Source organism: Mesoplodon densirostris, chromosome 16 (assembly GCF_025265405.1).
Source record: "Mesoplodon densirostris isolate mMesDen1 chromosome 16, mMesDen1 primary haplotype, whole genome shotgun sequence".
NCBI lineage: Eukaryota > Metazoa > Chordata > Mammalia > Artiodactyla > Ziphiidae > Mesoplodon > Mesoplodon densirostris.
Window position 1 is genome coordinate 23,121,123 of NC_082676.1, and position 23,346 is coordinate 23,144,468.

General features: G+C 39.2%; 1 protein-coding gene across 4 annotated transcripts in view; it reads left to right on the plus strand.

Moving 5' to 3' along the window:
• Positions 1-23,346, plus strand: part of NDRG3 (NDRG family member 3) — a 95,639-nt gene that overhangs the window by 66,909 nt on the left and 5,384 nt on the right. For 3 of the 4 annotated variants that reach the window (XM_060120126.1, XM_060120128.1, XM_060120127.1), the window contains 4 exons: positions 10,780-10,883; positions 12,027-12,092; positions 12,213-12,264; positions 15,959-16,006. In XM_060120126.1, the coding sequence (XP_059976109.1) occupies positions 10,780-10,883; positions 12,027-12,092; positions 12,213-12,264; positions 15,959-16,006 (270 nt within the window). The remainder of the gene's footprint in view (positions 1-10,779; positions 10,884-12,026; positions 12,093-12,212; positions 12,265-15,958; positions 16,007-23,346) is intronic. The other variant, XM_060120129.1, reaches the window with a different exon arrangement.

Sequence of the window (23,346 nt, forward strand, 5' to 3'; positions counted from 1 at the left end):
AAGGTATTCACTATTCTGTTACCTCTATACATTATCTTGCCTGTTCTTAAACTTTATATAAAAGTAATTACAGTGTACACTCTTCTGGGTCTGGCTTCTTTTGCTTGGTATAGTCTTTGAGATTCAACCATGTCATTCTATGTATCAGTAGTTCATTCTTTTATTCTGTGTAGCAGTCCATTGTTATACACCATGAATGTTCCTATGAACATTTGGGTTGTTTCCAATCTTTTGTTTTTGTTTTACTATTATATTTATTTATTATTATTTTTTTAATTTTATTTATTTATTTTTGGCTGTGTTGGGTCTTTGTTGCTGCACGTGGGCTTTCTTTAGTTGGGGCGAGCAGGGGCTACTCTTCATTGCAATGCGAGGCTTTCTCACTGCGGTGGCTTCTCTTCTTAGAGCACAGTCTCTAGGCACACGGGATTCAGTAGTTGTGGCATGAGGGCTCATTAGTTGTGGCTTGCGGGCTCTAGAGTGCAGGCTCAGTAGTTATGGCACATGGGCTTAGTTGCTCCGTGGCATGTGGGATCTTGCTGGACCAGGGATCGAACCTGTGTCTCCTGCATTGGCAGGCAGATTCTTATCCACTGGACCACCAAGGAAGCCCTGTTTTACTATTATAAATAAAGCTTCTATGAACATTCTTTTCTTTTTTTTTTAATATTTATTTATTTGGTTGCACTGGGTCTTAGTTATGGCAGGAGGGCTCCTTCTTTGTGGTATGCAAACTCTTAGTTGCGACGTGCATATGGGATCTAGTTCCCTGACCAGGGATCAAACCCAGGCCCCCTGCATTGGGAGCACAGAGGCTTGCCCACTGCACCACTAGGGAAGTCTCCTATGAACATTTTTATATGTGTCTTTTTGGACATATGCTTCCATGTCTCTAAATATGCATATATTTCCACTTGTTGATTTTTCATTTATAGGCATTATCTGTTGGCATTCCATTATGAAAGATGATTTCTCTCATATACACATACACACCGACCCCATGACACACGTTTGTGTTTTCTACCACTCCATCCTCCCACTATAATGTAATTTGGATTAGATCAATTTCAAGCATTTACACTAGCATATAAATGTTATTCAGAGCTGTGCCATGACAGATTTCTTTTTCTGTACATTTCCCCTTTACCCAGTGACAGTGTTAGAATTTTAAAGTAAGGGCCACTGGGGGGACACTGCAAGGTGATAGTGGCAGGAAGGCACTTCCTTTCCTTTTTTAAAAAAATTTAAGACTTCCCTGGTGGCACAGTGGTTAAGAATCCGCCTGCCAGTGCAGGGGACATGGGTTTGAGCCCCGGTCCGGGAAGATCCCACATGCCTCGGAGCAGCTAAGCCTTTGTTCTACAGCTACTGAGCCTGCGCTCTAGAGCCCACGAGCCACAACTACTGAGCCCACGTGCCTAGAGCCCGTGCTCCACAACAAGAGAAGCCACTGCAGTGAGGAGCCCCCACACTGCAATGAAGAGTAGCCCCCGCTCGCCGCAACTAGAGAAAGCCGCGCACAGCAACGAAGACCCAACACAGCCAAAAATATATTAAAAAAAAAAATTTAGCCCAAGAATCAGGGCTTGCCATACAGAAGCCCTGGTGACACTCGTCTCAGCAGTCTTCAGGTCACACTTTCTCCATCCTGTGGGCTGTTTCCAGGGTCCAGTCAGGAGACAGAAACCACACACTTTGAGTTGAGAAACTTTAACATAGAATATTGTTAACTAGTAGAAGGTTGCTTACTTCTCAAAGAGGTGAAAGAGGACTCTCAGGTGTCTAAAAGTAGCAGGTGGAAACCAGCAGCTACTCCTAGGCAGAGTGCATGTGGACACTTAGGGAACTAAGGACTTAGTTGGGCCCACCCCCACCAAGCCTGACAGTCATGCCTCTTCAAGGAAGGTAAGGTTTCCACAGAAAGTACAACCGGGCAGGAGTGAAAAAACTTGCCAGAGGGTGAGGGCTGTAATTGGTCCATAGAGCCACTCACCAGATGAGGGAGACATTTGTCTAAAATAAGGTCTGAACAGCTGCAGAAGCTCCAGAAGCTGCAGCTGGATGGGGGAGAACCTGGGCCTAGGGTGCAGCTACAGCTTTTCTACGAGAATTCCTGACACCTTGAGCCAGTGGCTCCTGTGCTAAATTTTAAAAAGGGACTGGCAAACGGAAAATGTTTATGCATTCTAGCTCCAGTACTACAAAGAACGGTGGATCTGAGGCTGAGGATAACTGGCCCAGGTTCTTTGCCCAATGGCTAGTGATCCCTGTCTGTCCGAATTTTATAAGGGTGGATCACTGAAAGGCCTGTGTGCACCAGGTGAGGCTTATCCCTTGGGTGATTAGACTGGGCCATTTCCTTGGGGAGCCCCTGATGTCAGCAGCTTTAGGTCTCTTCTCTGGGACTGGTCAGATTCCCCAGATAAGCTTTGAGGTTACACACCAGACACTAATGTTAGTATTCTTGGAGCCAAGTTCAGAAAAAGACAGAGAGCCTCAACATTCAGGCTTTAAACTTTCACTTTTCAGTATGGTGTATCTACCCATCTGGGCCTGTGGTCTTCCAGATCAAAGACCTTGTGTTTTATTGTTTCCAGAGAATAGACCTTCAGTCTTCTTCTGAGGTGGGAAAAGGGAAGTCCCCCAGAATGCAGGGGAGGGATCTGGAGCTCTGGCTGCTTTATGCTTTGTTCCCATTGGACCACAGGTGCAGATAATTAGAATGATCATAGTCTTTGGTTTGTAATACACCCTCATCATTCATTGGTCATGCACATAACCCACTTTTATTTAGTTAATTAGCTAGTTATTTTTAATAATGTAATAAGCACCCAAGATATTACCACCCAAAGCAAAAGCTAGGGTTTGACAGTAACCTGCATCTAACCAAATGATACTCTGAATTAACCTGTCCCCCTTCTTTTCTCACCCTGAGGAAACTATCATCTTTTGTCAGTCCTTTGTTTACCTTTATGATAGTGTTACTGAATTTATATGTGTTCTTTTACATTATGTACATATTTCTAATTATAAAAGGATATTATGCTGATGTAATATGGGAAACTTTTTTCACTTAAAATTGCCAAGATTTATCCACATTACTGCTGGATGACTGTGAACAGTTTTGTATATGCCTCCTGCTTTATTCGTACAAAAATCCATCTTGGGTGTAAGTTTAGGAGTGGAATTGCTGGGTCTTAAGTGTTCATATATCATAAAATTCAGACTTTTAAGGTTTAGTGGTTTTTAGTATATTTATGGAGTTGTGTAACATTGCACTATCCCATTTCAGAACATTTCCATCACCCCAAAAAGAAACACCATACCTCTTAACAGTCACTCCCTATTCTCCTTCCCCCTGTACCTGACAACCACTAACCTACTTTCTGTCTCTGTGGATTTGCCTATTCTGGACATTTCTTAAATGGAATCATGTAATATGTGGCATTTGTGTCTGACTCCTTTCACTTAGCATGTTTTTGAAGTTCATCCATGTTACAGCATGTAGCAATACTTCATTCCTTTTTATGGCTGAATAATATTTCGGTGTATGGATACACCACATTTGGTTTATTAGTTGATGGACATTTAGGTGTTTTCCACCTTTGGGCTATTACGAAAAATGTTGCTATGAACATTCATATACCAGTTTTCACATGAACATATGTTTTCGGTTTTCTTGAGTATATACCTAAGAGTGGAATTGCTGGGTCACATGGTAGCTGTGTTTAACATTTTGAGAAACTGCCAGACTGTTTTCCAAAGTGGCTGCACCATTTACAGTCATACCAGCAAACCATGAGAGTTCCAGCTTCTCCACATCCTTGCCAACATTTGATGTTGTCTGTCTCTTTGATTATAGCCACCCTAGTGGGTGTGCACTAATGTCTCATTATGGTTTTGATTTGCATTTGTTTAATCTTCTTTGGAGAAGTGTCTATTAAAATCTTTTACCCATTCTTTAGTTGAGTTATTTATCATTTTATTATGAAGTTGAAGATTTCTTTATAGGTTCTTGATACAGATCTTTAGATATATGAAATGCAAATATTTTCTTGCATTTTGTGGGTTGTCTTTAACTTTCTTGATGGTGTCCTTTGAAGCACAAAAGTTTTTATTTATCTATTTATTTATTTATTTTTGTTCGTTTAACCTAATGAAAGCATCTTTTTTTGTTTTGTTTACATTTTATTGGGGTATAGTGTTGATTTACAATGTTGTGGTAGTTTCAGGTGTACAGCAAAGTGAGTCTGTTATACATATATCCACTCTTTTTTAGATTCTTTTCCCATATAGGTCATTACAGAGTGTTGAGTAGAATTCCCTGAGCTATATAGTAGGTCCTTATTAGTTATCTATTTTATATGTAGTATTGCATATGTGTCAATCCCAGTCTTCCACTTTCTTCCTCCCCCCACTTACCCCCCCCAGTAACCATAAGTTTATTTTCTACATGAAGCACAAAAGTTTTAATTTTGATGAAATCCCATCTATTTTTCCTTTTGTTGCTTGCACTTTTAGTGTCATATCTAAGAAACCATTGCTTAATCCAAAGTCATGAAGATTTACTCCTATCCTTTCTTGTAAGATTTTTATAGTTTTAGCTCTTAACGTTTAGGTCTGTGGTCTAGTTTGAGCTAATTGTTTGTACATGGTGTGCGGTTGCGGTACCAGTTCGTTCTTTTATATGTGAAACTCCAGTTGTCCCAGTACCATTTTAAAAAAGACTTTTCTTTGTCCAGTGAATTGTCTGGGCTCCCTTGTTGAAAACAAGTTGACCATAAATGTAAGGGTTTATTTTGGAAGGCTTCTTTTTATCCTATTGATATTTGTCTAGCCTTATGCCAGTATCACAGTGTCTTGATTACTGTATCTTTGTAGTAAGGTTTGAAATAGGGACGTGTGAGTCCTCCAACTTTGTTCTTTACCAAGATTGTTTTGGCTGTTTTGGATTCCTTCCATTTCCATATGAATTTTAGGGTCAGCTCATCCATTTCTGCAAAAGAGCTAACTGGGATTTTGATAAGGATTGTGTTGAATCTGTAGATCAATTTAGGGAGCATTGCTATCTTAACAATACTGGTTCAATCCATGCACATGGAGTGCCTGTCCAGTTATTCGGGTCTTTTAAAATTTCTTTCAGCAACGTTTTGTAGTGAAGTCTTCCCACTTCTTTTGTTATATTTTTTCCTAAGTATTTTATTTTGGGGGTGCTATTATAAATGGAAAGCTTTCTTAATTTCATTTTTGAATTGTTTATTGCTAATGTATAGAAATACAATTAAGTTTTGTATATTGATCTTGTATCCTTCAACCTTGCCGAACTAATTTATTAGCTCTAATTGTTTTTTTGTGGATCCTTAGGATTTTCTACATACAAGATCATGTCATCTGCAATAGACATAGTTTTACTTCTTCCTGTCCAGGCTGGCTATGTTTTATTTCTTTTTCTTGCCTAAGCAGAGCTTTCTAGGCCCTGGATAGAGCCTCTGGTACAGTGTTGAATAGAAGTGATAAGTGGACATCCTCATCTTGTTTCTGATCTTAGGGGAAGCCATTCAGTGTTTCATCATTAAGTATGATGTTAGCTGTGGATTGTTCATAGATGTCCTTCATCAGGTAGAGGAAGCTCTCTTCTGTTCCTAGTTTGTTGAGCACTTTTATCATGAAATCGTGTTGGATTCTGTCAGATGCTTTTTCTGTATCTATTGAAATGTATGTGTGACTTATGTTCTTTATTCTTTTAATATGGTGTATTACATTTATTGATTTTTGTATGTTGAACCAGCCTTGCATTCTCTGGATAAATTCCACTTGCTCATGGTGTGTAATCCTTTTTATATGTTGTTGCATTTGGTTTCCTAGTATTTTGTTAAGGATTTTTGTGTCCATATTCATAAGAGATATTAGTCTATAAGTTTCTTATGTTGTCTTTGTGCAGTTTTGGTATTAAGGTAATACTTGGCCTCAGAGAATGAGTTGAGAAGTATTCTCCCTTTTATTTTTTTAAGAATTTTGGAAAGATTGCTGTTAATTCTTTAAATGTTTGGCAGAATTCACAGTGAAGCCATCTGGGCCAAAGTTTTTCTTTATGGAAAGTTTTTATATTACTAATTTAATCTTTGTTTCTTCTTGAGACACTTTAGGTGGTTTGCATCTTTTTAGGAACTGGTCCATTTCATGTAGGTTATCTAATTTGTTGGCATATAATTATTCATAATATTCCCTTATAATTATTTCTGTTTCTGTAAAGCTGATAGTGATGTCTCCTCTCTCATTCCTGTTTTTAGTAATTTTGAGTTTTATCTTTGTTTTTCTTGGTTAGTCTAGCTAATTTTCGATTTTATTGATTTTTCCTATTCTTTTTCTATTCTCTCTTTCATTTATTTCCACTTTCATCTTTATTATTTCCTTCCTTCTGCTTGCTTTAAGTTTCCTCTCCTTTTTCTAGTTTCTTAAGGTGGAAGGCTAGCTATGAATTTGAGATCTTTCTTCTTTTTTAATACAGGAATTTACAGCTGTAAATTTCCTTCTAAATATTAACATAGCTGCATCCTATAAGGTATTTTCATTCATTTCAAAGTATTTTCTAATTTCCTTGTGATTTCTGCTTTGATCCATTATTATTTAGGAGTATGTTGTTTAGTTTCCCACATTTCCTTCTGTTATTGATTTTTAATTCATTCCACTGTGGTCAGGGGATATTCTTAGTATTTCATTCCTTTTCAAATTTATTGAGACTTGTTTTATGTCCTAACATGGTCTATCCCAGAGAATGTTCCATGTACACTGAGAAGAAAATGTATTCATTCTACTGCTACTAAGTGGAGTGTTGTGTAGATGTCTGTTAGGTGTGGTGGTTTATAGTGTTGTTCATTTTTTCTATTTCCTTGTGATCTTCTGCCTCGTTATTCTATCCTTAATTGAAAGTGGGGTATTAAAGTTGCAAACTGTTGTTGTTGAATATTCTATTTCTCTCTTCAATTCTGTTTCATTTTGCTTCATCCGTTTTCATTGTTATGTCTTCCTGATGTTATGTCTTTTTTTTAAATATTTATTTATTTGGTTGTGCTGGGTCTTAGTTGCAGTAGGTGGGCTCCTTACTTGTGGCTCGCCGGCCCCCTAGCTGTGGCATGTGAGCTCTTAGTTGTGGCATGCACGTGGGATCTAGTTCCTTGACCAGGGAGTGAACCTGGGCCGCCTGCATTGGGAGCGTAGAGTCTTAATCACTGCGCCACCAGGGAAGTCCCGGATGTTACGTCTTTATTAAACAGGACTTTCAACCAATCATCCTTTGTACCATGTTTACCCTCTGCTTACAGAGAGAACTGGTGCAGACAAATCTTGGGCCTTTTCAGGCTCCTTGGTACATGATCACTTACTTTTTTCACTTTCCCCACTGCCAGCCTAGCCGCCTTATTGAGTCTGTTAAATGAGTGATTACAGTCTTCCTTCTGCTTTCCCACTTTCAAATGTTATTGCTGTTGTCATTTTTCTTTGTTGTCTTTGTCCTTATGAGTTTATGGCTTATAAAGAAAAAAATTTACTGTTATTTTTATGATTTTTCTGGAAGGAGTAAAACTGTATTTTAATCCAGGATCTTTAATTGGAAGTTTCAAAGACCATGATCTTTCCACTGCATAGTGCTAGGTAGAGTGGGTACTTTCCTGAAGACAAAGGTTGCTTGGTTTTGACTGTAGACCTTAAAAACCAGTTCACAGAATTTACAAAATTCCATGCTAAGTGCTCTGGGAGAGACAAATGTATATAAGATATGGCCCTTCTTCTCCAGGAGCTCACTCTGTGGAGAGATGAGATGTACAGAAATACTGCTATGGCACATGTAAAAAGGGATAAGTAATAAGAACTATTGATACCTTTCATTGAACGTCTACAGATTTCAGACAGACGTGTTATGTACGTTAAACAATTCAATCTAATAATCTCATAATGGGAATTGTATTAGTCCCACTTTCCAGGTGAAGAATGAATTGTTTTATACAAGGCCAGCAGCTAATAACATATCAAGGGAGATTTGAAGCCACGTGTGTCTAACTCTGAAGCTTTCCTCTTTCTACCATGTCAGGGTATCTTAGGAGAGGCCCCGTTAGGGACCTAGAGAAATTCAAAGGCAGGAGAGCATCAAGGAAGGCTTCAAGGTGGAGGCATCCCAGCTGGGCCTTGAAGGGTGGATAAAATTCAACATTTCAGATTTTGGGGGGAAGGGGATCATTCCAGGAAGGGGGAATAGTTTGTTCAAAAGCCAAAGAGGAAGGAATTATAAGATGCATTTGGGGGTTTTCAATAACCTGGTGGTAGACTTAGTGTAGGATACCTGCGGGAGGTTAATTGCCAAAACAGCTCCTGACCTGGAAGAATGAGGCCCTGAGGTGTTTGCACTGGAATAGGGGAGAGAATTTTAATGATTTTTGTAAAGTAAGAACAGCCTCACAACATATATATAATGTGTGTTTAATTAAAAATGTGTGAGGTCACAGACAGTGGGTTGTCACAAGGCTGAAGAGTTCATTTAAAATTTAAGCCAGCAAACACATGTATATGGAATCTAAAAAAAAAAAAGGTTCTAATGAACCTAGGGGCAGGACAGGACTAAAGACGCAGAGGTAGAGAATGGACTTGAGGACACGGGGAGGGGGAAGGGTAAGCTGGGAGAGAGTAGCATTGACATATATACACTACCAAATGTAAATAGATAGCCAGTAGGAAGCAGCTGCATAGCACAGGGAGATCAGCTCAGTGCTTTGTGACCACCTAGAGGGGTGGGATAGGGAGGTTGGGAGGGAGATGCAAGAAGGGGGGGATATGGAGATATATGTATATGTATAGCTGATTCACTTTGTTGTACAGCAGAAACTAGCACAGCATTGTAAAGCAATTATACTCTAATAAAGATGTTAAATAAAAAATAAAAATAAATAAAATTTAAGCAAACAAATGCTTGTATTGCTCTTATTGCTTTGAAATGAAAGCAAATAAGTTTTCTAAACGGTAATAATCTCATCTTCTCTAATAAGAAGAAAAACCCACAGTGATATCCCCTTTCTTATCTATCAAATTAGCAAAAATCAAAAGTGATCATTTGTGCTAGCAAGCCTGTGGGAAAACAGGTAGAATAAATAAATGAGATGGCTCCATATATCCTGATAAGGAATGACGACCTCTGCCATACTTTTAAGTGGAAAAGCACAGTGTAGAACGGTACGTGTAGCCGACTACACTTTGTGTTTTAAAAAAATGTGAGTGGGGGGTGCAATTTATACGTAACAGCTTTTCCTGGGAAGTTCCATTAGCACTTAAGCCAGTTTTACCCCTTTTATACCAATATCATTCCTTCTCTTTTTTTTATCTCAAACTTTGCTGCTCAAGTTCCCCTTCAGACTTTCAAGGGGGAGCTGGATAGGTCATTTCATCTCTAATTGCCATGTGGTTCATTTGTTGTTCACTTTTCTTAGTATCTTCAGCATTTATCACGTTTCTTTGGAATGGCTCCAGTGCCCTTTAGTTTCAGGTAGCCTCTGATCCAGTTGGTAAGTTTCCTACTGTATTCTTGGCTCACTTAACCCATATAGTAGTGAGAATGCAAATACACGTTCTCCTTATCTCTGTTTCTCTACAAGGCTTGCTGGTAGTGACCTTTACACACTGCTTTAGATTTACTGACTCTCACTATCCCTGATACATTTCTTTCCTCCAGTGTAAACATTTTCCGTTCTGCTTAACACTATTTACTGGGGGGGGGGTGTGTGTGTATACATATATGTACATACATGCTTATGTACACAAAAACCTAGCAACTCATTCTGGTGGCCTCCAAGAAGACCAGCAAGATAGGGACCGCTGGACAATGGGTAATGGAGAGGGAGATTCTCTTTTTACTGATAGACCATTTTGTTTCTCTTGAATTTTATACAGGGAATATAGCCAATATTTTTTAATAACTTTAAATGGAATATAATCTATAAAAATTTTGAATCACTTTGTGGTACAACTGAAACTAATATTATATTATAAATCAATCCTACCTCAACAACAAAAAATAGTATTGGTAATAAGAATAAATAAATGATAAATTGACTTAATAAAGTATTATAAGTGGAATGTAATATATAATACTACAATGTATATTATTAAATGATAGTATATAAATAGATATTATACCCATTATATTGATGAAGATACAGATAAGTTAATTATGCAGATTTATGGCTAATAAGAGAAATGTTACTTTCCACTTATTTTATACATTACAGTCCATATAACTTTTCTTATTTAATTTTTAAAACAGCCCTGGCAGGTAGCTGGTTATTATCTTTATTTACAGACACTCTATTTTTATGAGAATGGCAGAACATGAATAAGACACAAATAAGGAAACTAGGCTTCCGAATGGTTAGGTCACCTAAGTTTCACATCTAGTACTCGAATCCAAGTTTAGTGCAGCTTCTTCTGTGCTGCAGAGAAAGGTATTCAGAGCATATCCCCAAGTTTTTGTGCTTGATTTGGAGTTGATTACCGACCTTTTCCATCATAGCTTCTTTGGTGCCCTCATTCAACACAGAATATGGCACTGAACCAGTCTGATGCAAATAAAAAAGAAGCCATTCAGCCTCCCAGTACATAAGTAGGCCCCCCAGGCTCTGCCCCATCTCCCATCATGGGCAGGGAGCTTTGGCTTTGGGCATTGAGAATGCAAACCAAACAAGATAGACTTGTACTGTAGCTCAGAAGTTCACCTGTGTCTTCTTTTCATTGTTCTAGGAAGAGTTGCAGGCCAACCTGGACCTGATTCAAACCTACAGACTGCATATTGCCCAAGATATCAACCAAGAAAACCTGCAGCTCTTCCTGGGTTCCTATAATGGGTACAGTTGTTTCTGTTCCTTCACTTAAATGCAGACTAGGTCTAAGAAGATAACGGATATTTAAGAGAGAAGGAGAAGAGGAAATAAACTACTTCTTCCAGTGTTGTGTGATGGGATTGCTTTCATACTTTTCACCACAGTAGAAGGGGAAGGGCTTTCAGACAGAAATGAAGACAGCTTTCAAGAGCAATGCATGAATTGAAGGCTGTTTCAGGCATGTTCAACTACCAGTTGTACTTTTAAGATGTTTTGAGACCAGAAGTACCTAAAGTTATGTACACACACAAAACACACAAATTGAGGTGGCACAGAAAGATGCATGTAGAGGAGGCAAAGAATAGAAGTCTTGGGCCCCAATTCAGTCTCTCTGCTGGTGTCCTGTCATCATGCAGAAGTGACACATGGAGAGAAGCTTAATTCTTATCACACACGGAGAGAAGCTTAATTCTTATCTTGGGACCAGCTTCTCCAAGGTGAAAATGTTAGCTCCTTCTAGCTTTCTGGGTACATGGAAAAAGATTGAGGAAATGGGTCAGCTGTAACTTACCCAGAGTCACACAGCCGGTCAGGAGCAAAGCCAGGTTTTGAACCCAGTCTCTCTAGCTCCTTTGTGTAACAAAGCCTCCTTATTTTTCGTTGAAATCAGAAAGGTTATTAAGTACTGCACTGAACTGTTAGTTACCAGGAGAATGTTCCCCCAAAAAAGTTCCCCTTGGACCTCCATGGCGGTCCAGTGCTTAAGATTCTGTGCTCCCAGTGCAGGGGGCACGGGTTGGATCCCTGGTCGGGGAAGATCCTGCATGCCATGTGGTGTGGCCAAAAAAAAAAAGAAAAAAGTTCCCCTTAAGAAATTATTCCTATACACTAGTTGGAAAGTTGAACACTTAAGACTTGAGGATTTCAACAGCATTGCTATTGAGTTTTGAAGTTGCCTCCTTTTAGCATCCTGCAGAGTCCCTTTTTCCTGCTCTGTACCACTCAGGATGCCACTGAACAAAGTGCACAAGGGCCCCTTCCCTCATCTGTGTGAAAGAAAGATAGTTTTCAGATTTCTTGATACATTTTGTTTTTCACAACCAGGAAGTAACCTGAGTTGCCATGATTTTACCTGAAAAGTGCATTGATTCCTTTGTGTTTCGCTAGACGCAGAGACCTGGAGATCGAAAGACCCGTTCTGGGACAAAATGATACCAAATCAAAGACATTAAAGTAAGTCCCTCAGTCTCCCCCACTACGTTGCTCAACATCTTTGCCTTTCATAGACAGAGTCATTTTCAGTGGAGTATATGTGCTCCTTGCTGAGTGTCTTCTTGTTTTCCCTTTCCCCAGGTGTTCTACTTTATTGGTGGTAGGTGACAATTCACCTGCAGTTGAGGCTGTGGTAAGTACATCCTGATGTTGTGAAGGTGAATAAGATGAAATGCAATAAATTGTGTGTAACACACTGCTGACGCACTCGAAACAGTTGGTAGGTACTAGTTTTTGTGATTTCTCATTACACAGACCAGGGTTTGTACTTTGTTACCCAGTTTGGAGGAAGAATTCCTCGTTGATCACTGTGTTTCATCAGAAGGGATCAGGACTGCCCTTGAGTGCTTTGGGTGGTGGAGCTCGCTCTGTGGCAAGCAGTACAGGTAAAGGCCACTGGCTTATCGTCAGACTTCTGACAGCCTTGGCCTTCTGCAGCTACCACAGATAGAGAAGGCTGCTGGGAGCCTGTATACTTTCCTCAAGCACGTAGCACACTGGCAAAAAAAAATATGTGCTCATTGTAGAAAATTAGTAAATAGGAGGACAGGAGGAGAAGTCATGAGCCCATTACTCAAAGACAAGCCATTATGTTTTTCTTTACAATAGATAGGATGATATTAGCTATACAGTGTTTTGGGACCTCATGACTTAGCACTGTTGAGAGCATTTTTCCATACTATAAAGTCAGGATGTCTGTATAATAGTCAGTCTTATAAATATACCCTTGTTTATATAACCTCATTCTCCTGCTGATTATTTCTGATTTTGCACCATTGATAATGTTGCTGTTGAACATCCTTATAGAATCTTTGCCTGAATCTTTGATCATTTCCCTGGGATGAGATGGAAATAATGTGTCAAAAATCATAAACCTCTATAAGGTTTTTAATACGTTTTGCCAGATTCCTTTCCAGAAAAGACATAACAGTGTGTTGCCACTGCCTGTGTATGAGTGTGCCTGTTTCACAGCATGCTGTTCAGCATTGGACTTTTAAATTTCATTAGTAGTTAATTTGATTAAAAATGGTCTCCCACTTTTTAATTTGCACTTCTATAATTACAGATGAAGCTGACAGTTTTTCATAAGTCTGTTATCACTTGCTTGTCTTTCCCACAGCATATATAACTTAAGTATCTGCGTGAAATTATCTGGTTTTCTTTGGCCTACTTCACTTCTACCCTATAACAAAACATAAGGAAGTAAAGCTTTTAGAAAGGGAATCTAGTAATTAATCAGAGATGCAGACATAGATGAGAAGGTTGGTGGGCAGGGGGAGTGTTGGTAGGGTGAGATAGGTGTGACAATAGAATATATTCACACTTCCCTGAATTACCCTGTAAAACATTCTGTGTCTAGTGTAAAATACATAGTGTGGCTTGAGCACAGAGGCAAATAACTCTCAACTCAAAAAAAAAAAAAAAATCCCCAAAGGTGATAAAGTTATAGTGAAGATCTCATCAAGAAGGAGTTTTGTAAAGGTCAGTCTTTTTTGGCTAAAAAGGTAGAGATACGTGCTACAAAATATCTATCAAAACCATTTTTTCATAAACATGTGTTTATGAAAATAGTATCGTTTACAGAAAATACCCTTAATCAGAATTCTCTAATCATGCTGAGTTGCCTTTTGGAACTTATTTGGACTTAAAGCAACATTACCAATTATTTTTCAAGATTGTGTAAGTTGGCCAATACAGATAAGATCTTTTTCTCTTTCTGATTTCCACACCTTCAGTGTTTATAGAGAAGAACTTCAGGAACCCCATCTGTGCCACAAACTAGATGCTCTTCCAGACGCATTCAAAACCAGCTCCCCTGCCAGAGCCTTTTATCCCATAAGCTGGTAGGGATTCAAGGGCTATATCCTTGCACGGAAGAGCAGGAAGAAACTCCACAAATTCTGGTCACTGTTGCTAGCTATTCTTTTTTTTTTTTTTTTTTTCGCGGTACACAGGCCTGTCACTGTTGTGGCCTCTCCCGTTGCGGAGCACAGGCTCCGGACGCACAGGCTCAGCGGCCATGGCTCACAGGCCCAGCCGCTCTGCAGCATGTGGGATCTTCCTGGACTGGGACACGAACCCGTATCCCCTGCATCGGCAGGCGGACTCTCAACCACTGCACCACCAGGGAAGCCCTGTTGCTAGCTATTCTTGCTCACATATTCATTCAGCATCATTTTTTGAGCATCTCCTATTCTCTCGATGCTGTGGAGAATACAAAAATGAATAAGACGGAGTCTCTGCACTTGGAGCTGGGGAGAGAGTAGACGTGTCAAAAACCAACTGTTGTTCTTGGCCTACCAGAAACTGAGACTTCTTATAAAGTTACAGAAATTACAACGTGGTGAACCAAGGAAAGCATGCTTTATTATATTAAATACAGACTTGGGAGTTAATTCCTCCAGAAAATATTTATTGTATATCTACTGTGTTCCCAGCATTGTGCCTGGCAGTTAGGGATCCGGTTTTTACATTCTGCCCTTTAGAGCACCTTCTATAGTAAGTAAACGGGTACATTTGTTTGTCACTGCCTGCGTTGTCATTTGTATAGAGCAAAAACCTTCATTTGGTGATTCTGGCTTTTAGATCATCCTGTGATTTTAGAAGAGTTTTGAATACCTACCCATCAGCAATCCCCAGAGTAAACGTTCAGCTGGGTTACTGGTTCTTGCCTAGGTAATTTTAATAACTCCCTAACTGGCTCGCTGCCTCTGCAGTCTGTCATACAGACCACGGCTGGTTATTTTCCTAAAACAACTCACATCCTGTCACCCCAGAAACCCTCTGTGGCTTTTTGCCTTCCACAGTCAGTTCAAGTCTTTCCAACCTCTCCCCACAGTGCACCCTCACGCCATGCTTCTCTCTGTAACGCCACGCATGCCCTGCACACTCACTTTGCATCCCCTGGGTCTTTGCTTATGCTTTCCCCCTGACTCTGGAAGCCTTCAAACGCCCACCCCTTCTTACTCTAGCTATAGAAATTCTACTCATTCTCCTATTCTCACTCAGCTCAGAAGTGAAATTTTCAAGTGATCTCATTCTGCCTCATATTACATTATTACATTTCCACCCCACTAGATTCCATGCTCTTAGCACAGTGTTTTATATGTGTGCTTGGGCAAGCATGTGTAAAGAAGAGATCCAGTTAATCAAGTTAACCATAAAACATTGTTGAACCCGGAGATTATCTCCCCAGAACATTTTCTTTGAGGTCCCTGCCTTTGTGGATAACAAAGGTATGAGATACGATACATGTAAATATACAAGGTTGTAATTCTTAATTGTAATTGCTACAGTGAGAGAAAAACCGTAGAGAGTTCAACTTTCTGTGGGATAGCCAAAGATCTTGAGGCAGAAGAGAGTCAGGGTGTAAGGAGTGGCAAACCCACTACCTCCAGGGCACGGGAAAGGGGTGAGAAATGGGTAGGGGAGGGGTATAAGGGCCAGTCATAAGGGCCGGTTGCGCTGGGAAATCATCAAGACCCCAGCAGGTGCGGGCCACAGTCCAGTTCACTTTTTAAAGTAGGCAACTTGTCCCCATGTTATGTAGCGGGTAGGAGGAATTAGATTCAACATGTAGTCCTTTAAAGACTCTACTCGTAACGGATTCAGAAAATGAACATTGCCAGATTTTTAGATCTACTAAGAAATATATGATATAAAGTACTTCATATAAATATGTCTCCCACTCTGTATTTTGGTAATTTGGCTGATTCAGCCATCTCCAAATGAGCCATTGATCTTGGAAGATCAATCTCATGCCAAGCTATTTCTGATTTTTCTAGCAGTTCATAAAATTGTCTCTCTCTATCTCTCTCTTTTTTAAGGTTGAATGCAATTCTCGCCTGAATCCTGTAAATACAACTTTGCTAAAGGTAATGTGTCTTCTTTCCTCATTGCCAACCATTAGTGAGTAAATTATATGTGGTTCAAATTACTTTATTTCTGGAATAGTTGCCCAGAAAGAAGGAAAGCTTCTCTTTGTCTGATTCTCTCATTCTCTTAAAAAAAATTTCTTTTCCTGAATATATTCTCATTGTAGAAAATTGGAAAATAGGAAAAAAATGGAAATATAAAAAAGAATAAAATAAAAATTACCCTAATCCTGCCACCCAAAGGTAACCTTCTGGTAAAAATATCAGTCTTTTTCCTATACATTTTACATTTAAGATCATAGGCTGTTGATAACCCTGTGTCTGTTTTCCTCAACTTTTTGACATATAAACACCTTCCTGTGTCACTAAAAACGTCATAAGCATTATTTAATATTGTCGTGAGAAATTAGATAATGAATGGAAATTCTTTACGGGCTAAATCCCCTTGTATGGATAAGGAAGCTTCCAATAACATTCTTATGATAAGGGTAAATGCATTTTTTCTTTCTCTTAGGGCAAATAGAGAGTAACTCTTTTTTTTTTTTTTTTTTTATTTTTCCCTTGCAAAACTATTTTTTTTTTATTTTACAAATTTAATCAGTTATACATATACATATGTTCCCATATCCCCTCCCTTTTGCGTCTCCCTCCCACCCTCCCTATCCCACCCCTCCAGGCGGTCACAAAGAACCGAGCTGATCTCCCTGTGCTATGCGGCTGCTTCCCACTAGCTATCTACCTTACGTTTGGTAGTGTATATATGTCCATGCCGCTCTTTCACTTTGTCACAGCTTACCCTTCCCCCTCCCCATATCCTCAAGTCCATGCTCTAGTAGGTCTGTGTCTTTATTCCTGTCTTACCCCTATGTTCTTGATGACATTTTTTTCTTAAATTCCATATATATGTGTCAGCATACAGTATTTGTCTTTCTCTTTCTGACTTACTTCACTCTGTATGACAGACTCTAGGTCCATCCACCTCATTACAAATAGCTCAATTTCATTTCTTTTTATGGCTGAGTAATATTCCATTGTATATATGTGCCACATCTTCTTTATCCATTCATCCGATGATGGACACTTAGGTTGTTTCCATCTCCGGGCTATTGTAAATAGGGCTGCTATGAACATTTTGGTACATGTCTCTTTTTGAATTATGGTTTTCTCAGGGTATATGCCCAGTAGTGGGATTGCTGGGTCATATGGTAGTTCTATTTGTAGTTTTTTAAGGAACCTCCATACCGTTCTCCATAGTGGCTGTACCAATTCACATTCCCACCAGCAGTGCAAGAGTGTTCCCTTTTTTCCACACCCTCTCCAGCATTTATTGTCTCTAGATTTTTTGATGATGGCCATTCTGACTGGTGTGAGATGATATCTCATTGTAGTTTTGATTTGCATTTCTCTAATGAGTAAAGATGTTGAGCATCCTTTCATGTGTTTGTTGGCTGTCTGTATATCTTCTGTGGAGAAATGTCTATTTAGGTCTTCTGCCCATTTTTGGATTGGGTTGTTTGTTTTTTTGCTATTGAGCTGCATGAGCTGCTTATAAATTTTGGAGATTAATCCTTTGTCAGTTGCTTCATTTGCAAATATTTTCTCCCATTCTGAGGGTTGTCTTTTGGTCTTGTTTATGGTTTCCTTTGCTGTGCAAAAGCTTTTAAGTTTCATTAGGTCCCATGTGTTTATTTTTGTCTTTATTTCCATTTCTCTAGGAGGTGGGTCAAAAAGGATCTTGCTGTGATTTATGTCATAGAGTGTTCTGCCTATGTTTTCCTCTAGGAGTTTGATAGTGTCTGGCCTTACATTTAGGTCTTTAATCCATTTTGAGCTAATTTTTGTGTATGGTGTTAGGGAGTGATCTAATCTCATACTTTTACATGTCCCTGTCCAGTTTTCCCAGCAACACTTATTGAAGAGACTGTCCTTTCTCCACTGTACATTCCTGCCTCCTTTATCAAAGATAAGGTGACCATATGTCCGTGGGTTTATCTCTGGGCTTTCTATCCTGTTCCATTGATCTATATTTCTGTTTTTGTGCCAGTACCATACTGTCTTGATTACTGTAGCTTTGTAGTATAGTCTGAAGTCAGGGAGCCTGATTCCTCCAGCTCCGTTTTTCGTTCTCAAGATTGCTTTGGCTATTTGGGGTCTTTTGTGTTTCCATACAAATTGTGAAATTTTTTGTTCTAGTTCTGTGAAAAATGCCATTGGTAGTTTGATAGGTATTGCATTGAATCTGTAGATTGCTTTGGGTAGTAGAGTCATTTTCACAATGTTGATTCTTCCAATCCAAGAACATGGTACATCTCTCCATCTATTTGTATCATCTTTAATTTCTTTCATCAGTGTCTTATAATTTTCTGCATACAGGTCTTTTGTCTCCTTAGGTAGGTTTATTCCTAGATATTTTATTCTTTTTGTTGCAATGGTAAATGGGAGTGTTTCCTTGATTTCACTTTCAGATTTTTCATCATTAGTATATAGGAATGCCAGAGATTTCTGTGCATTAATTTTGTATCCTGCAACTTTACCAAATTCATTGATTAGCTCTAGTAGTTTTCTGGTAGCATCTTTAGGATTCTCTATATATAGTATCATGTCATCTGCAAACAGTGACAGCTTTACTTCTTCTTTTCCCATTTGGATTCCTTTTATTTCCTTTTCTTCTCTGATTGCTGTGGCTAAAACTTCCAAAACTATGTTGAATAAGAGTGGTGAGAGTGGGCAACCTTGTCTTGGTCCTGATCTTAGTGGAAATGGTTTCAGTTTTTCACCATTGAGGACGATGCTGGCTGTGGGTTTGTCATATATGGCCTTTATTATGTTGAGGAAAGTTCCCTCTGTGCCTACTTTCTGCAGGGTTTTTATCATAAATGGATGTTGAATTTTGTCAAAAGCTTTCTCTGCATCTATTGAGATGATCATATGGTTTTTCTCCTTCAGTTTGTTAATATGGTGTATCACATTGATTGATTTGCGTATATTGAAGAATCCTTGCATTCCTGGAATAAACCCCACTTGATCATGGTGTATGATCCTTTTAATGTGCTGTTGGATTCTGTTTGCTAGTATTTTGTTGAGGATTTTTGCATCTATGTTCATCAGTGATATTGGCCTGTAGTTTTCTTTCTTTGTGACATCCTTGTCTGGTTTTGGTATCAAGGTGATGGTGGCCTCGTAGAATGAGTTTGGGAGTGTTCCTCCCTCTGCTATATTTTGGAAGAGTTTGAGAAGGATAGGTGTTAGCTCTTCTCTAAATGCTTGATAGAATTCGCCTGTGAAGCCATCTGGTCCTGGGCTTTTGTTTGTTGGAAGATTTTTAATCACAGTTTCAATTTCAGTGCTTGTGATTGGTCTGTTCATATTTTCTATTTCTTCCTGATTCAGTCTTGGCAGGTTGTGCATTTCTAAGAATTTGTCCATTTCTTCCAGGTTGTCCATTTTATTGGCATAGAGTTGCTTATAATAATCTCTCATGATCTTTTGTATTTCTGCAGTGTCAGTTGTTACTTCTCCTTTTTCATTTCTAATTCTATTGATTTGAGTCTTCTCCCTTTTTGTCTTGATGAGTCTGGCTAATGGTTTATCAATTTTGTTTATCTTCTCAAAGAACCAGCTTTTAGTTTGATTGATCTTTGCTATCGTTTCCTTCATTTCTTTTTCATTTATTTCTGATCTGATTTTTATGATTTCTTTCCTTCTGCTAACTTTGGGATGTTTTTGTTCTTCTTTCTCTAATTGCTTTAGGTGCAAGGTTAGGTTGTTTATTCGAGATGTTTCCTGTTTCTTAAGGTGGGATTGTATTGCCATAAACTTCCCTCTTAGAACTGCTTTTGCTGCATCCCATAGGTTTTGGGTCGTCGTGTCTCCATTGTCATTTGTTTCTAGGTATTTTTTAATTTCCTCTTTGATTTCTTCAGTGATCACTTCGTTATTAAGTAGTGTATTGTTTAGCCTCCATGTGTTTGTATGTTTTACAGCTCTTTTCCTGTAATTGATATCTAGTCTCATAGCATTGTGGTCAGAAAAGATACTTGATACAATTTCAATTTTCTTAAATTTACCAAGGCTTGATTTGTGACCCAAGATATGATCTATCCTGGAGAATGTTCCATGAGCACTTGAGAAAAATGTGTATTCTGTTGTTTTTGGATGGAATGTCCTATAAATATCAATTAAGTCCATCTTGTTTAATGTATCATTTAAAGCTTGTGTTTCCTTATTTATTTTCATTTTGGATGACCTGTCCATTGGTGAAAGTGGGGTGTTAAAGTCCCCTACTATGATTGTGTTACTGTCGATTTCTCCTTTTATGGCTGTTAATATTTCCCTTATGTATTGGGGTGCTCCTATGTTGGGTGCATAAATATTTACAATTGTTATATCTTCTTCTTGGATTGATCCCTTGATCATTATGTAGTGTCCTTCTTTGTCTCTTCTAGTAGTCTTTATTTTAAAGTCTATTTTGTCTGATATGAGAATTGCTACTCCAGCTTTCTTTTGGTTTCCATTTGCATGGAATATCTTTTTCCATCCCCTTACTTTCAGTCTGTATGTGTCTCTAGGTCTGAAGTGGGTCTCTTGTAGACAGCATATATATGGGTCTTGTTTTTGTATCCATTCAGCCAGTCTGTGTCTTTTGGTGGGAGCATTTAGTCCATTTACATTTAAGGTAATTATTGATATGTATGTTCCTATTCCCATTTTCTTAATTGTTTTGGGTTCGTTATTGTAGTTCTTTTCCTTCTGTTGTGTTTCTTGCCTAGAAAAGCTCCTTTAGCATTTGTTGTAAAGCTGGTTTGGTGGTGCTGAACTCTCTCAGCTTTTGCTTGTCTGTAAAGGTTTTAATTTCTCCATCAAATCTGAATGAGATCCTTGCTGGGTAGAGTAATCTTGGTTGCAGGTTTTTCTCCTTCATCACTTTAAGTATGTCCTGCCACTCCCTTCTGGCTTGTAGAGTTTCTGCTGAGAGATCAGCTGTTATCCTGATGGGGATTCCCTTGTGTGTTATTTGTTGTTTTTGCCTTGCTGCTTTTAATATGATTTCTTTGTGTTTAATTTTTGACAGTTTGATTAATATGTGTCTTGGTGTATTTCTCCTTGGATTTATTCTGTATGGGACTCTCTGTGCCTCCTGGACTTGATTAACTATTTCCTTTCCCATATTAGGGAAGTTTTCAACTATAATCTCTTCAAATATTTTCTCAGTCCCTTTCTTTTTCTCTTCTTCTTCTGGAACCCCTATAATTCGAATGTTGGTGCGTTTAATGTTGTCCCAGAGGTCTCTGAGACTGTCCTCTGTTCTTTTCATTCTTTTTTCTTTATTTTGCTGTGCAGCAGTTATTTCCACTATTTTATCTTCCACCTCACTTATCCGTTCTTCTGCCTCAGTTATTCTGCTATTGATCCCATCTAGAGTATTTTTTATTTCATTTATTGTGTTTTTAATCGATGCTTGATTCGTCTTTAGTTCTTCTAGGTCCTTGTTAACTGTTTCTTGCATTTTGTCTATTCTATTTCCAAGATTTTGGATCATCTTTACCATCATTATTCTGAATTCTTTTTCAGATAGACTGCCTATTACCTCTTCATTTGTTAGGTCTGGTGGGTTTTTATCTTGCTCCTTCTCCTGCTGTGTGTTTTTCTGTCTTCTCATTTTGCTTATGTTACTGTGTTTGGGGTCTCCTTTTTGCAGGCTGCGGGTTCGTAGTTCCCGTTGTTTTTGGTGTCTGTCCCCAGTGGCTAAGGTCGGTTTAGTGGGTTGTGTAGGCTTCTTGGTGGAGGGGACTACTGCCTGTGTTCTGGTGGATGAGGCTGGATCTTGTCTTTCTGGTGGGCAGGTCCACGTCTGGTGGTGTGTTTTGGGGTGTTTGCGGACTTTTTATGATTTGAGGCAGCCTCTCTGCTAATGGGTGGCGTTGTGTTCCTGTCTTGCTAGTTGTTTGGCATAGGGTGTCCAGCACTGTAGCTTGCTGGTCGTTGAGTGAAGCTGGGTGCTGGTGTTGAGATGGAGATCTCTGGAAGATTTTCGCCGTTTGATATTATGTGGAGCTGGGAGGTCTCTTGTGGACCAGTGTCCTGAAGTTGGCTCTCCCACCTCAGAGGCACAGCACTGACTCCTGGCTCCTCAACTTGGGATGATTTGTTGTCTATTCATGTATTCCACAGATGCAGGGTACATGAAGTTGATTGTGGAGCTTTAATCCGCTGCTTCTGAGGCTGCTGGGAGAGGTTTCCCTTTCTCTTCTTTGTTCTCACAGCTCCTGGGTCTCAGCTTTGGATTTGGCCCCGCCTCTGCGTGTAGGTCGCAGGAGGGCGTCTGTTCTTCACTCAGACAGGACAGGGTTAAAGGAGCAGCCTCTTCGGGGACTCTGGCTCACTCCGAGAGTAACTCTTGTACTAAATTTCTAGGGTTAATATCTAGCTTCTCCCCATTTTGATTGTACCCCAGGCTCACATTTTCTGGAGGCTCTAGTGACATATTTAAGGGCCTGACCTCCTGGTTTGAATTTGGATTACAGTAGATTTAAGTACTGATCTTATGCTTCTCACTGTTAGTATCTCAGCCTGAAAGACCTCTGCTTTCTTCCCTTTCTCTTTGAAGTGAGATTAAAAGGGAAGTGCTGCCACCAGAAGCAGCCCATAGTTCCTGGAAATATAACATGAGGTTAATGCTCTGTGGTGACAAAACTCAGAGTGTTCTGGGGTCCAGGTGATTGATGAACTAGTCTAAAATTTGAATTTTTTTTTTAAAGCATGTGGTTTCAAATGAGCTTTTGTTGCAGGTTTGAATCAGTTTTCCAAAAGCGCAAAACAACTTTACAGTAGCCATAGATGTGCTTATTTCTGGGCAAAAATGTCCATCCACAACAGCATGATGGAACTGATTCTCTGTTTGATAGGTATCAAGCTTGGAAACAGTCTTTCCCAGTATTCTCTCTGCATACGGGAACTGTTTTACAGTTCTAATCAGACTTTGACTCCTAACCTTCATGAAAATACAGCCTGGGCCAGTTAGGTCTATTTGATACTTATTCAGGTTAAATATTTGTTCCTGATCTTACACGTAGAACTTTCAGGGAACTGTTCTTATTAACCTCAAATTCCTGTGTCTCCTGTGGCATCCCATCTGCTGAATAACAGTCCACCCTCAAAGAAAGTTTTCATGTTAGTGAAGGGAGACCATGGGGTTCATGTCTCTTTTTTAAAAAATGCCAGTCAGCCTGAATAGGCTACTATCTGAGTATGGAATGCATAACAGCTGGAAGGAGGAGGGTGGCCTCATGGTTGGCCATCATGCCCTAGAAGCAGTGTTCTCTGCGGATTGGCAGAATATG